Here is a 15,174-nt window from a genome sequence, read left to right as displayed (position 1 = left end):
TGTATGAAAAACAGCATTACATAACTGATCTAATGCCATACGATCTTAAACGATTAAATGTTTGCAAAGTGTCAGTTTCATTAAATGATATCATCTCCGATATGATGTACTATAGAAGTGTTTTGGACTATGCTAACACAAATGTCGCAAGAGGAACACGTGGTTTTTTGGACACATAAATTAAGGATTATATAATTAGTCAATTTTTGGTTTCAAATCATGTTGATTAGAAGGAAGTGTTATCAATACATGTAAAGAAAATATTTTAAATTATAACTTTTTGATAAAATTATTCACGGAAACGATAGGTGCATGTTTTCTTCATGTATGTAAGAACACATCTCAGTCACGTAGAGTACTGTAAGTGAATACCCTTTGATATACTGTTTTGAAGTACCACTAGTGGACAGAATGTTAATTTCATATTTTTCCACCAGATTTACCCCGATAACCGCCTTCGGTGATACTCACATTATAAAACTGATACAATCTAACAATCAAAAGTTCTGCTAAAATGACCTGGTTTTGTTCGAGTTGAAACGATTGTGGCGATGGACAAATTACAGGTTACTCTGCGGTGGAAGATGGAGCCTCTTTAATTTTGTAAGGGGTTGTTACGCGAATTTAAATTAAGCCATTAATGTTATTTATATGGATTGTAAATGGTGCGGGTCACGAGAGTCTTATTTGTACACACGAAGTACGACTATGTTAATTTATTGTCCTTACAAACAGTTAAAGATGCAATTATCTTGTGATACTATCATGACCCAAACACTTTGAATTTGTTTTGAGAGAGAGAGAGAGAGAGTTTCCCCTTTCAATTTTTATACAGTTGAAAAAACGTTTTATTGCTAGAATGCTGATTTTAAATCTGTTGCTTAAGAAATGAAAAACAAACTTTATATCATCAAATTTTATACCAAATGATTATATTGTCTTCGCAACTTCCTGGTAGAAGATGTTTTTAGTGAGACACTCTAGTATGATGACAAATTGAAAGGAAAAAATATCATGAACACATTCGCAATATTACATATGTAACATTGAATTTATTGAAACCGTATATGACAAATGTTTATCAACCAACTGCTAACTAAATTAAAATCGATTTTACTTGTAAATCTAATGAAAGTTTTTATTTGTAAAGAAAAACCAAATTAAATTTTGAAACTTTCAGTGGCGGATTTCGGGTTTCCCCTAATACCTTTCTGGGCGGAAAAGGTACCAACCTGCGTTGCACCCCACTCTTGAAAATGTTCTAAATCCGTCCCTGAAAAATAGTTAAATGCGACTTTTGTCATTAATTAGTACATGTAGTTTTTATCACAGGCAACTGAATTAGTAAATTCAAACCCAAGCAATATAAGTGCCTGTGGTTTTTATAATATGAATTATTGATCTTCATATCATATCCAACTATCATTACCATCAAAATTCATTAATACACTGCTCTTATACAATTATGTGGAGTCGCATATATATATAATGTCTTTATTGCCATTCAGTGATCATTTGATTTTTATTCAAAAGTTGCAAATGACTGCATGAAATGCATAGTCTACATATATACTGAGGGACTTAAAACGCAATGCTGGATAATTTTCTGTTATTTATTATAAATAATTAATTGAATAAACAAATATTTGTGGTATATAGTCTTTAATGACAAAAGGCCCCAATATCCATTGATTTTTAGTCCCGTGGGGATGCAGGTTAGTATTGGTCCTGAGACTCCTCAGTACCCCTTGCTTGTCATCCTTCGGAGGAGACCGCAAAAACCGAGGTCCCGTGTTACAGCAGGTGTGTCACGATAAAGATCCCTCCCTATTTCCGCATTATTATCATTGATCGACAGACACCCTGAATGGTCCTTTGGTGGAATGTTTTGCCATCCTTCCAACAATGCCCTTTTAAGTTCTCGTGGGCCAATCTTGCCATGTGTGCGCGCGCATTGTCCTGCTAAAGCTGCTGCATTAACACATGCTGCAAAATGTCATCTATGGTAGCAGAAGACAACTTAAAAAAATAAATGGAAATACCCCATATTTGAAGTGATATTACATGTGTTAAAATGTATACAATAACTTTAGGATGCATTTCAAATGTAGCTGAGTGCTTAATAAAAATGTTGACATACAACGTCATGTAGGTGTCATAATTCCTAGCATATAGATGGGTGCAAATACGAAAACATGCATGTTCCAGCAAAAGGTCTGTAGCTGAGAGGGAAGGTGGATGACCCCATATGAAAGGTAGATTTTTGAGAAGGGCAGATAGGGTTATTGATTGTGCACAGTGTCTAAATCCCCATGTTTGGTACTGTGATGGTGTGGGAGTGGTGCGGATTAGCCCAAATGAGAGAAAATCGAAGCAAAAAGGGGGAACCTGCTCAGAGCATGTTTTGTGCACCAGCACCAGTATTTATAGATTACATGTAATTTAGGATCATAATTTATTAACTACACTAATATGAAATACAAGTATTGACATAAAAGGGAAATATGATTTTTCATTAGTCTGTCATAATCTGACTTTGATGTATACCCTCTGTCCACATGTTTCAGAACCAAAGAAACTGTCCCCTGCCACCTATATACCGTCTGACAATTAAGATTCCATTCAAAACGACCGACAGTAACGGAGTGACAATTTGTGCTGATTGCATTACAGACCATGACACTACCTATGGAGCGCCATATTAACATACACTCAAATAAATTGAAAATATCATTAACTTAATTATTTTATTTATGGAGAACTTGGAAGATATCCTTTGTCTATAAATATTAAAACAAGAATAATCAAATTTTGGTCAAAAATTATTTTATCAGACAATAGAAAAATTACAAAAATTATGTAATGTAAAGATAATAATAACCCTTGGACAATCTGATTAAAATCAGATCCTCGATCCGCTCCTCTTTTTTTTTTCTTGTCGCTACACGAGGGCCTCGTGTAGCGACAAGAAAAAAAAAAGAGGAGCGGATCGAGGATCTGATTTTAATCAGATTGAACCCTTGGATAAAATGCATTAGAAACATTTTAAATGAGTGTGGATTGTCATATGTATGGGAAAATGAAGCTTTTTTAAACACAGACTGGTTAAATGCAAAGGTATTACAAACACTGAAGGATCAGAGTATACAGAAATGGAATGAACTTTTATGTAATTCGTCAAAAGCAATTAATTATTTCATCTTTAACAAGAGCAACGCCAACGTGGCATAATACGCCCGTAGATTTTGCTCAAGGAAAACATATTTTAGTGGGATTCATATTTTAGTGAAGTTAGCACTTTCCTCTGTGAGCTAATTCATTATTATGCTTGTAGAAATGGATATCAAGATATAAAGAGGGATAACCTTAGAATGCGCTACTTCATAAATATGCTAACGGTTCGGTTTGTATCCTGCCCACAAGGTTTTCCTAATAAGTGATACTACGACCTTGACCTCTGACCTTGAAAAACAATAGGCACCTTCCTCTCATCATGATGATTAAATATACCAAGTTATAATATCCTGGAGCTTACGGTTCGGTTTGTATCCTGCCCACAAGGTTTTCCTAATAAGTGATACTACGACCTTGACCTTTGACCTCTGACCTTGAAAAACAATAGGCATCTTCTTCTCATCATGGTGATCAAATGTACCAAGTTGTAAAGTCCTAGGGCTTATGGTTCAGTCTGTATCCTGCCTACAAGGTCCAGACGGACAGACGCCATACCATACCATACGACGGGCGTACAAAAATGAACCAAATTTTGAATTCTATTTAGATGAACTTCCTAAAAATAAAAGAGAAATACTCTGTAGATTTAGAGCATCAAATTTTAGATTACCTGTAGAGACAGGACGATGGTTAAACATTCCAAGAAATGAAAGAGTATGCACTTTATGTAATAATAATGATTTGGCTGATGAGTTCCATTATTTATTTATATGTACTGATGAAACTATTAAGAAATCAAGATTGGAAAACTTAGATAGATATTATACAAATAGACCAGATAGATATAAATTTAAACAGCTTCTTAATTGTAAAAATGTTATTGTACTTAAAAGATTATGCAAATTTTTAATGGTTATAAGGGAGAGGGCATGTCCTCCATGTTAACTGCATGCTATGTACAATATTGTATTATATGTTACGAATTATTTCTCTACAATACACATGTTGTATTTATTTGAGAATAAATAATTTTGTTGTTGTTGTTGTCGCAACAATTTCATTAAAGAAAACAACTAATGATACATAATTCTGAATTATTGCGCGCATTAATTGAATTGATGCGCGCTATAATTCAATTATTGCTCTCACTAAATGAGTTGATGTTATTAATAATTGAAATATTGCTCTCTTCAAATGATATAATTTATTCATTTGAAGAGAGCATTCAGAGTAATAATTCTTTTAGAGAGAGCAACTATGTCATTAAAGATATCTTCAATTCAACATATCCACAAATTATTGAAATTAATGATCTCTTTAATTGAACTGTTAATCTCTTTAACAGCATTGATGCACGCATTAATTCCTTATACAAAAACGTAAATAATTAAAGATATCTTCAATTGAATTAAAGAGATCATCAAATAATTTATACCGAGCTCTAAATTAATGTTTGCGAGCAATATTTCCTCTACATTCATGCAATTGATGAAAGCAATAATTGATATAATGCACGCATTTGTTCAGTTGATGAGCACAATAATTGAATTGATAAATATCTTCAAATAATTCAAGATATCTTCAATTATTTGATTCTATGTTAATTTGGCTCTCCGTAGGCACCTCCTTCGAATCGGTGATCGTTCTTCATTGACACGTCCATATATGTACACGACTGGTAAACTCTGCCGTTTACATTACTACTGTAACTTTGATTTTAAATCTGGACTCGTCGGGGAACAACACCCGTGTTCAGTGTTGGCGTTGATTCAGCCTGGCCCACTCTTAAGAGAAGTGGACAGGTAAAACCTACGTGGATGTAGGTTAAAGAGAATAGACCCACGGCACTCTGTAACGTCGGTATTGCGGCTTAAGTTGTTATATCCTTTGTAAGGATACTGCTCTAGGATGAATGGACCTTCCATGACATCCTTGGAATCGTTTGCCTCGCAGTCTATTCCACAGGCGACGTTACCGTACTTTCGCTTATTGACGTGGTGTTGTCACAAGCTGTCGATCAGGTCGTGGGCGATCATTTAGAGATTCTATCTGACCATACCGTCGCAACAACTGGCTTATTGTACAGGAATTATTTTTTTTTGAAACTGTCTTGCTAACTCCCGTTAATTAACGCCTGCTTGTAGAAGCATACCAATGACTTGATTTCGCATTTCATTGTTTAAACCGTCGCGCCCGGCAATCTTATTTTCACCCCCACCTGCAATCTGCATTACTAACAGAATTGTTTTATCACGGGAAGAAGAAGAAAAGAAAAAGAAAAAAAAAACACTCGCTTTTACTTTTTCATTAATTTGGAACACAGGGTTCTGACACAATCTGAGCCAACTTGTGTATATAATATGGGTACTTACAGTTACATTGATCTAAATTATTGTAGACGTGGGCTAATCCAGAGTCGATAAATAGTAAAATACACACTGTTCGATCACGTTGAATATATAGCCATGTCGTCAAACACTGACAACACCAGCGGCTTGTGGATTAAATTATCTCAAATATGCCATAATTTTTATTATCCCGTCCGGCGCTAGAGCCCTTTGTTCCGACATGTGTCGATCTATAAATAGTATCTAGTGTAAACAAAACGTCAAATCAAGGCCAATGAAAGAAGGGGAAACAATTTACTGCTTATAAAAAAGCGTCACTTCCGGTTTTGATTGCTCATAACTTCCTGACCAAAATATTTTGAAATATACAGTAGAGTGAAGTTTTAAGGTAGCACCTATCAACATGGATGGTAAGGCTTCGTTTGGAAACATCTTATGCTGAAATTTCCACGTCCTATTGTTTTTTGCGATTATTTATCATGTTGACATTCCGAATTGCCTGTGCTTTCGAAACAAAGGCTTAAAATAAACATTTTAAAACGTTATATTAGATTCGACATGTTGCTCAAATGACTCCATTTGGAACCTTGGACCATATGTCCTATTTAAATTGAAAATGAAAACAATTATAGGGCCATTCTTTAAACTAGAACGATTTTATTTGTGTATGTAGTAACTTTGTACAGATCACAGTAATTATTCCAGACAAATAGAGGGTCCTTTTTAATTATGATGTATACGGTCAATGAGTCATGCTAAAGGTCTTCAAATATATACAGGACATTTTCTACTTGAAAATCAATGTTGTTAATGTTTCACCAGTGTTTACAGGGACTTTCCCCTTTGGAATATTTTAGATTGGTGCTGTACTGTACTAGTTCTCCTCCCTGTATTTAATGAACTTACATTCAGTGTAATATCAAAGATGTGATTTGCCAGTTGTTGAAATGAGGAATCAGTTAAAACTATTACTTTCGTTTTTGTCATTGGCTTCTTTGAGAATGAAATATATATTTAAAAATTGATAAGTGGGCATTCCTCAGCTTTTTGTATAAAATTATGCAAATTTATATGAATATTCCCTTTGTGAACAAATTCTTCAGGGTGCAGGGATTTAGAATTAAGTGCAAATTGTTAGAAATTTTAAGAATGGATTTAAAAACTGCTATAGTTGCAATACATTGATGGAGGCGATAATTCTCACTGTTTTCTTTTTTCAGATACACTTTTTCAGTTAAGAGTAAGTAGATCCAGTTTATTAAAAAAAAAGTTTGATAATTATCTTGCATAATTATGTGATAAAATACTGTATTCTGCTTTACCTAAGTTTTTATCTTATATTATTCATATGTTCTTTTATGCAGTTAATTATTGCAGTTGAGATTTTTTCACATGAAATATATATGGCTTCTTTTTTTTTTTAGTTCACAACGAAACAACTTGAAAGGCTAGCTAAGAAATCTGAAAAAGAACAGAGAAAAGAAGAGGCCAAAGTGAGAAAGGTATTTAGTCAGCTAGGTCATAATCTTTGTATGCATTCAGGGATTTATCTAGGTGGTTTTTACTACCAGTAAAAGGTACCTTTCCCCTTTGGCAACAAATGGATATTTCCCCTTCCACAGATGAAAAATCTCCTTCATTTGTAGAAACTTTACAAAAATTGTATGAGAATTTTCAACAAAATCATATTAATATATTCTAAGTCATTTTCTATAATGTCAGACTTGCAATATAGATAAAATGAGTAATCAATCAATATATATTCCATGGATGTCCCCCACTACCATTCCCGGGAAGCTCATGACTGCATTCTCAAAAATTCCCCTTAAATATAAAATGGGTAGTAACATCTGAATGCTGGATAAAACCCTGGCATTTTTTTCACTTGTTTAAATTTTGGGAAATTTTAAGTTATAGAATTTAAGCAATTAGGGATTAACACAGTCAGTGGTGCAATATTTATATCACCCTCTACTGACAGTTGCTGATTACTTGTATTGAGTAACAGGGACATAGCTAGGGGATAATTAATGTGCACCCAAAAAATTAAGGCAAGGGGTTTTGAGGCTGCCTTAAGCCACCTGCTATGGGTTTGTGATATATATAGTGAAATGCAATGTAAGCAAACAGAATAGAAATTAATTTTGAAGTTATCCTCTAGGAAATTGTCATTGATGCATTGAAAAATGTAGGGCTAGTCTTGGCCATAGAGACAGATGTATCAGATTCAACACTCTACGTATTTTCTTTTGTATTCATTCATTGTTCTGTTGACAGTTTACTGCTAAACAAATTTGTGATTTTCTACTGTTTTTGAAGCATGTCTTTTTACCACATTTTTTCTAAACTGAATATTGTGAAAACGAGATTTTCAATTATTTAAATCAATCAATGGGGTACATACATATCAGACATTTTACAATCAGTATCTGAATATCAAAGTTTTATTTTTACAGTTTATTTGTTTAAGTTATTACATTTATTTCAGCGCAAGTTTTAACAGATATATATATATATATATATATGTATATCCAAAATTTAAATAGAGTCTCAGTAATCGGATAACAATATTTTAAAAATATGAAAAGAAAACACAGAAAGCGTTTTCATTACATCTTCAGAAGCTTTACAAAAATGTACATGTATATATATATATAATTATATATATCATGTCATATCTCTTTAGGCTATTGCTCAAAAAAACATTGAAGGAGCAAGGATCTATGCAGAAAATGCCATTAGGAAAAAGAATGAAGGTCTGAACTATTTGCGATTTGCAGCTAGAGTGGATGGAGTATCAGCACGAGTCCAGACAGCAGTAGCAATGAAAGGAGTATGTATCATAATGTCATTTTATAATCCTTTTCAGAAGATGTGTGCTTGATGGACAGAGATTTAGTGGTTATCAATTAAGCATGTACAAAGCTACAAGTACAAAATTATACACGTAGATGTATTACAAAATTGTCCTTAAATATGAAATGGGTTGTAACAGCTAAGAGCCTGAAAAAAAAGCTTTGTTTACATGAGGGTCTAATGTTTGATGTGTTCATGATATGGGTAGTTACATGGGCACTTGATACATGTGTCTGCCCCTAATATCACAAAACGTTTGGATTGTATGTACTATACATTACACAACCCAAGCACTGCACGATATATGAGGAGTGAATGCATCAATTGCCGATGCCCAAATGGACATACCAGTCAATTTAAAATCCTTCACAAACAGTAAAAGGTGAATTAATGTTAATAACTTATTCCCCATCTTCGCAAGCCAAGTGTCTGATTCCCTTACTCTCATCTAGATGAGAGTAAGCGAATCGGACACTTGGCTTGCGAAGATGCTTATTCCCCTGAAAATTAGAAACTTTAGAAATGATCACTGTTCTTTTTCGTACACGTGTATTTAACTGTCTGCACCGAACAGAAGTTTTGATCTAAAACCTCATGTAAAAAGCATGTTTCAGTTATGAATTTTGAAAACAAAGTCTTCTTTCATGGTGTAGCCTGAGTAGCAGATTTGAGACTACAAAGAAACTTCACAGCTTTGGCTTAATCTTTATCATGTTCATAAGTTTATACATGTATATGGCAAGAAATATCTGCTCGTGATATTTGGACACAAGCCGTAAAATTGCTAGGGATTTTATACTGTTCATAAATTAGTGTAATGTTTTGTGTGAAAGTGAATGGATATATTGTACATATGAATATTAAATCCTAAATGAATACTTTTACTAGACAGTGGATTATATATGTAAAGATAATAATAACCCTTGGATAAAATGCGAGATCGAAGATGGGGGGCATATTGGTTTTGACCTGTCTGTCATTCTGTCTGAAACTTTAACCTTGCTAATAACTTTTGAACAGTAAGTGCAAGAGCTTTGATTTTTCACACGAGTATTCCTTGTGACAAGACCTTTCCGTGGGTACTTAAATTTTTTTTTTACATTGGTCATAACTTCTAAATGGTAAATAATAGAGCTTTCATATTGTACATGAGCATCTCTTGTGACAAGATCTTTCTACTGGTACCAAGATATTTGTCCTTGTGACATTTGGCCATTATCGGGGGCATTTGTGTTTCAATCACACATCTTTGTGGGATTCATTTCTGATGAATGTCACTCAAACCCAAGATTCAACAAGGGGAAAAGTTCATAATTCTGAAATGTTTCAATCTGTAGAGTTTTATATACTGTTTCATTTGAATATTTTCAGATTGCAAAGCAAATGGAAGGAGTAACAAAAGCATTAGACAAAGCTATGTCATCTATGGATTTAGAAAAGGTTTGCAGTTGTTAGATGTCGTACATACATGTACAATCACATTTAGTAATAATAGTAATTTTAATGTTTGAGCAGAGCTTTGCAGTGATCTTGTATAATTAAAAACTGATTTGACATTTTTCAGTCATGTTTATTTGATCTGGTAACAATGTAATTGTCTTCTAACAGGTTGAACAAATAATGGGGAAGTTCGAGAAGCAGTTTGAAGACATGGATGTGAGGACATCAGTAAGTATTATTACTGGTTTACAGTTTTGCATATTTGAAATAAGTCAGCCACGAGAAATTAGATAATGGGGTAATTTGGTCACTTTCTAATAAAACAACAATACAATTATTGGGTATACAAATTGTGTTACATGTTCTAAAACTCGTCATTTTAACCTCAGACATTGGAGAATTCCATGAGTTCCGCCACCACACTGTCCACCCCTCAGAGTGAGGTCGAGTCTCTGATGCAACAGATAGCGTCAGAAAATGACCTTGACATCACCGATCAACTCAAGGAACTTAACCCCACCACAGCCTCTATACGAGAGGATGGAGAAAAGAAGAAAGAGGATGATCTTTCCAGGAGGTATACTTACGATTTTTTCAGAGACATTCTTCATGTAATATCAATTCAGTCAGAATTAGATGGTAGATCCACCTGCTACTTTAACATTTAATTATATCACATTCTGATGACCCAATAAAATGCATAATCATGAGACTATTATTAGATTATGGAGAGGACTTGCATAAGCAATGTCATCATCGGAAACCCACGGTTTACCTAGGTAATCGTAGAGCGACTGAACGTGGTTTCCGACGATGAAGCAATGTCTGCTGTTCAATCCATTTATGTTTGACACCTAATAAGATATTGTTCAAATCAATTAATAATGGGAGTGATTCAGCCAATCACAGCATGGTTAACTTTAAAAGTAGCGAGACTTTCAAATCTGTGCACTTTTTAGCTCACCTGAGCTGAAAACTCAAGTGAGCTTTTCTGATCCCCTGTTGTCTGTCTGTCTGTCCATCCATCTGTAAACTTTTCACATTTTCGAATTCTTCTCCAGAACTACTTGGCCAATTCGAACCAAACTTGGCTGAAGGCATCCTTGGGTAAAAGGCTTTCAAGTTTGTTCAAATGAAGGGCCATGCCCCCTTCAAAGGGGAGATAATCACAAAAATGCAAAAATAGGGTGGGGGTCATTTAAAAATCTTCTTCTCAAGAAGAGCTGGGATTTACATGAAAGCTTCCTGACATAGTACAGTTTCAAGTTTGTTCAAATCATGGGCCCTGGGGGTAGGTTGGGGCCACAATAGGGGTTCAAAGTTTCACATGGGAATAAATAGGGAAAATCTTTAAAAATCTTCTTCTCAAGAACCACTGGGCTAGGAAAGTACAAATTTACATGAAACACAGTGCAGATTCAAGTTTGTTTAAATCATGGCCCCGGGGTAGGATGGGGCCACAATAGGGGATCAAAGTTTTACATGCAAATATTTAGGTAAAATCTTCTTCTCATCTCAAGAACCACTGGGCTGGGAAAAAATCATGACCCCCGGGGGGTAGGATGGGACCACAGTAGAGGATCAAAGTTTTACATACAAATATATAGGGGGAAATCTTTAAAAATCGTCTTCTCAAGAATCACTGGGCCAGAAAAGTTTACATTTACATGAAGTTTTTCCTGACATACAAAGTAAAGCGTGGAAAAGGATTTAAATGCGATATTACAAAACAAAACCATACATGCGTCAAAAAGTTTACAACAATCTTTTTAACCGGTAGAACTATCCCTCTCCATGATAATTCTCATAAATTTACATGATCTAATGTTGATGTGGTAAATTTGAATCATTTCTCGATAAATGAAAATCTGAAAATTCTCTTTACATTGCAGGTTACAAGCCCTCCGACATTGATCACGTCTCCCTCCAGTTCGGTATATATCAGCAGCATGTTAAGGATTTTATTGTTTGGGACGAATTCTTTGCTACACAAAGTGCATACAAATTAGGAGTGCTGGGACATCGGTAGGAATAAGTGCTTTGACCATTAGTGAATGAAACTGGTAATATAGATACATTTTCACCTCAAGATTGATCAGTATCTTATTGGTGAGTTTTCTAAAGCTGTTGTTGTCTTATTTCGTATGTATCCTGACCTCGACTATGAGTATCTGTACCTGGTATTTAAATTCTGGCTGTGTGTATAGGCACAGATAGTGGGAGCTGATGAAACACTTCATAACATGCAGGATAGCAAGTTTAGCAGAAAAACTGAAAATGTCTGAAAACTGTGTTACATGTGTGTGCTATTTAAGGAGTAAATATCTAGATTGTGTTTATTACGGGGATATGAAGTTAAAGGGATCGTAGGTTAATTTTTATAATCAGCAAAACTGATTACCGTTATGTAGAAATTACCTAATATTTCCATATCCCCCCAATACAAACTAGACGTTTATTCTATATATTTATAGTTTGTAATTGAACTGTTACTGTATAGATATCAGGTATATTAAATTGATGATCATTAGTGAGTCAGTTTATATAGAGAATAATGAACATTGAATCATTAAAAGTTTGTTATTACCAACACATTGATACCATAAATATTTTTGGATTGCAGAATTGTATACCAAGTTTATACCTGCTCTCAACTATTATTTTTAGCTGCAGATATCTGTTTATTAACTGTCAGAATTAAAACTTCTTTTTTGTCAAATATCTATGTCAGATTCTAATAAAAACCAAATGTCTTTGTCAGAGTCTGGGTGAATACTGAATTATTCTTTGTCATGTGATCATGTATCCCATAGCATGTTATATACATGTATTATTCAGGCTTAACATAGTTTTATATGCCTTAAGTCTTAATATGAATGTTTATGACACATTTAATTTGTTGAATTATTTATTGTTTAAATGTTTTGATTACAAAATAAAATTCAATATAAAATTGCACCTTGCTTGTAAATTATTAGGTAGTCAGATTGGGAGGGCACAGTTAGTATGAATTACTCCATCAATAGTTATTCCTAGGTGGGATTCAAGCCAAAGAGGGGCTATATGGTTCATATACTAATACTGAATTAACATCTTTGAAACTCTTCTGAACATCTAACATACAAATTTATAGATCTTCAAACAAATTTGGTGGTTTATAGGAATTACAATGTCTGCTTTTCTGCCAACCCATCCCACATATCTCTGGTTCATAACATTGCAAAAGAAATTCAAGTGGGAAAAATGGGATATTATGTCCAGGCCATTACTGTAATAATTTTTTTCAAACCCAGACTGACTTTATATTGGCAAATCATGAAGTTCATGCTTAGCAAATATGGAGCACCAAATTGATATTTACTCGAATAATTGAAGATATCTTTAACTATTCGAAGATATCATCAATTCAATTATTTCTCACAATACAGTAATTGTATTAATTAATGCATTCAGTTAATCAATTGAACTGATGTGTGCAGTAATCGATCCGATGCGAGAGCAGTAATTGATATGTGCATATTGATTCATTCGATGAGAGCAATAACCGATTTGATGTGCACATCAATTGTGGTAAAATAACTTGCAAAATTTAATTTGGAGCTCAGTATAAATGATATTGAAGATCTCCTACAACGCCTTTGTATAAGGAATTAATATGCGCATCAATTCTCTTGAACAATAAAAAAAAAAGCAACAATCATTAATTCTATTGTGATATTTCTACTTCCCAAGGTGCTCTCTCTTAGTAAGCAACTATTGCAATTCAATTGAAGAATGCAATAATTTGATTGAAGAGAGCAATAATTCAATTATTGCAAACTTTTTTTGAATTGAAGTATGCTACAATTCAATAACTAAAGCAATTATTCAATTATTGCATGCATCAAATGAATTGATTCACACATTGAGATGTGCACATTGAATTGTTGCTCTCTTCAATTAAATTGTTGATATCATCAATTTATTTGAAGAGAGCAATAATTCAATTAAAGCGCTCATCAATTCAGCAAAATAATTAATGCTATCAACAATTCAATTAATGCACACAATAATATCTTTGAATTGTTGCATGCATCAAGTGAATTGATGATTTCTTCAAATAATTAAAAGATTTCTTCAATTATCTGAGTTTTTTTAATCACTCCTTAAGCAAAGAGTAGTTTATGACCAGATTATGTCATTTTATTTCTTTAAAATACATATGTGTAGTTTTTGTACATAAAACATTGTTTCCTTTCCAAATGTGTGCTTAAAAAATAAAGCAACTATTTTGTGTTTATATATATTTAATTAACATATTACTAAACTTCTGTTTCTCCATCAAAATCCTCTATTTGGTCTGTGTCTTCATCTAACTCTTGCCCAAGCTCCGTCAATCTCATCTGTTGTACCATGGTATTGTGCATTACATTATTTTGCCACTTCTCTGGGAAATTACCAATGTGGTCAGTTCTAGTTGGATCAACATATTCAAGTCCTCTCACTCCACGTCCAGTTACTGGACAAATCATTTCACCCAGCTGATGCAAGTGCTTGTAAATTTCAAACTTTACACGTGGTGTGTAAGGTTCATCCATTAGACGAATAAGAACTAGGTCTCCTATCTTGGCATTCAAATCCTTTTCTAACACCCAATAGTCCATCCTTTTATAATAATACTAAAATATAAAACAAATAAAATGCATTAAATCAAACATTAACATACATTATTTGGTGACTGAATAAATGAAGAGGCCAACAGAAAATCACTCCTAATATTGTAATTTACACTGCTAAGGTCGGTACATAGAATCACCGAAATTTTAATGTCAGGTGTAATTAAAGATATTTCACCTGTAAATTTATTCCTTATAATATATGTACTCCTGATTATTAGACCATACAATACCTAATTATGTAAACTTTACAACGTAGAGCTCTACAACTTGTGATTGCAATATTGAAGCAAATTCGGACTGCGTGCACTTCTCTCTCATTTTCTTTTTCTGTGATAACACACAAACTCATGTCTTCGTTTTTCACTCCCTTCATTGCTTACCTTTGTAATATATTTATCAAGCTTCATCTTTAAAACTCTGACTTTTAATGTTTCTGGTGCCCCAACACTTCTTTTCATGACCGTTCCTGCAAAAATTGCTTTCACTGGCCTTTCGGGTACTCTAATTTCAGCATTCTGTTGTATCAATATGCTCTTAGGGAGATCTTTGTAATATCTGAGTTTTTCTTTTGCGAAACTTAACCGCAAAGGCATTTTTAATCCCCAAAACTTTAAGTAGAACAATTTCAAAAGCAGTTGAGTAACACAGCACTACGAGTTTTCACGTTATGAATCGACCGGAAACACGAAACAGTTCAT

General features: G+C 33.8%; 2 protein-coding genes across 2 annotated transcripts; one reads left to right on the top strand and one right to left on the bottom strand.

The window, feature by feature from the left end:
* Window positions 1-5,818: 5,818 nt before the first annotated feature.
* LOC125682043 (charged multivesicular body protein 1a-like) lies at window positions 5,819-12,776 on the top strand. The gene is made up of 8 exons (XM_048922417.2): window positions 5,819-5,932; window positions 6,743-6,762; window positions 6,947-7,024; window positions 8,209-8,355; window positions 9,750-9,818; window positions 9,987-10,046; window positions 10,208-10,395; window positions 11,711-12,776. The coding sequence occupies exons 1-8, from the start codon at window positions 5,926-5,928 to the stop codon at window positions 11,730-11,732; spliced, it is 591 nt and encodes a 196-aa protein (XP_048778374.1). The 5' UTR covers window positions 5,819-5,925; the 3' UTR covers window positions 11,733-12,776.
* A 1,310-nt stretch (window positions 12,777-14,086) lies between these two features.
* Window positions 14,087-15,174, bottom strand: LOC125682049 (28S ribosomal protein S17, mitochondrial-like). The gene is made up of 2 exons (XM_048922432.2): window positions 14,857-15,174; window positions 14,087-14,476 (listed from the first exon to the last, which is right to left on the bottom strand). The coding sequence occupies exons 1-2, from the start codon at window positions 15,067-15,069 to the stop codon at window positions 14,120-14,122; spliced, it is 570 nt and encodes a 189-aa protein (XP_048778389.1). The 5' UTR covers window positions 15,070-15,174; the 3' UTR covers window positions 14,087-14,119.

The sequence above is a fragment of the Ostrea edulis genome, chromosome 1 (assembly GCF_947568905.1).
Source record: "Ostrea edulis chromosome 1, xbOstEdul1.1, whole genome shotgun sequence".
NCBI classification, from domain to species: Eukaryota; Metazoa; Mollusca; class Bivalvia; order Ostreida; family Ostreidae; genus Ostrea; species Ostrea edulis.
The sequence above is the reverse complement of the archived record's forward strand: the minus strand, read 5'-3'. Positions and strand labels throughout refer to the sequence as shown.

Coding starts and splice junctions, on each gene's coding strand:
- LOC125682043 (XM_048922417.2), top strand. Junction 7,025..8,208: donor AAGAGGCCAAAGTGAGAAAG/GTATTTAGTCAG, acceptor ATATCTCTTTAG/GCTATTGCTCAAAAAAACAT. Junction 8,356..9,749: donor CAGCAGTAGCAATGAAAGGA/GTATGTATCATA, acceptor GAATATTTTCAG/ATTGCAAAGCAAATGGAAGG.
- LOC125682049 (XM_048922432.2), bottom strand. CDS start 15,069: ATGCCTTTGCGGTTAAGTTTCGCAAAAGAAAAACTCAGATATTACAAA. Junction 14,477..14,856: donor TTGATAAATATATTACAAAG/GTAAGCAATGAA, acceptor TTTATATTTTAG/TATTATTATAAAAGGATGGA.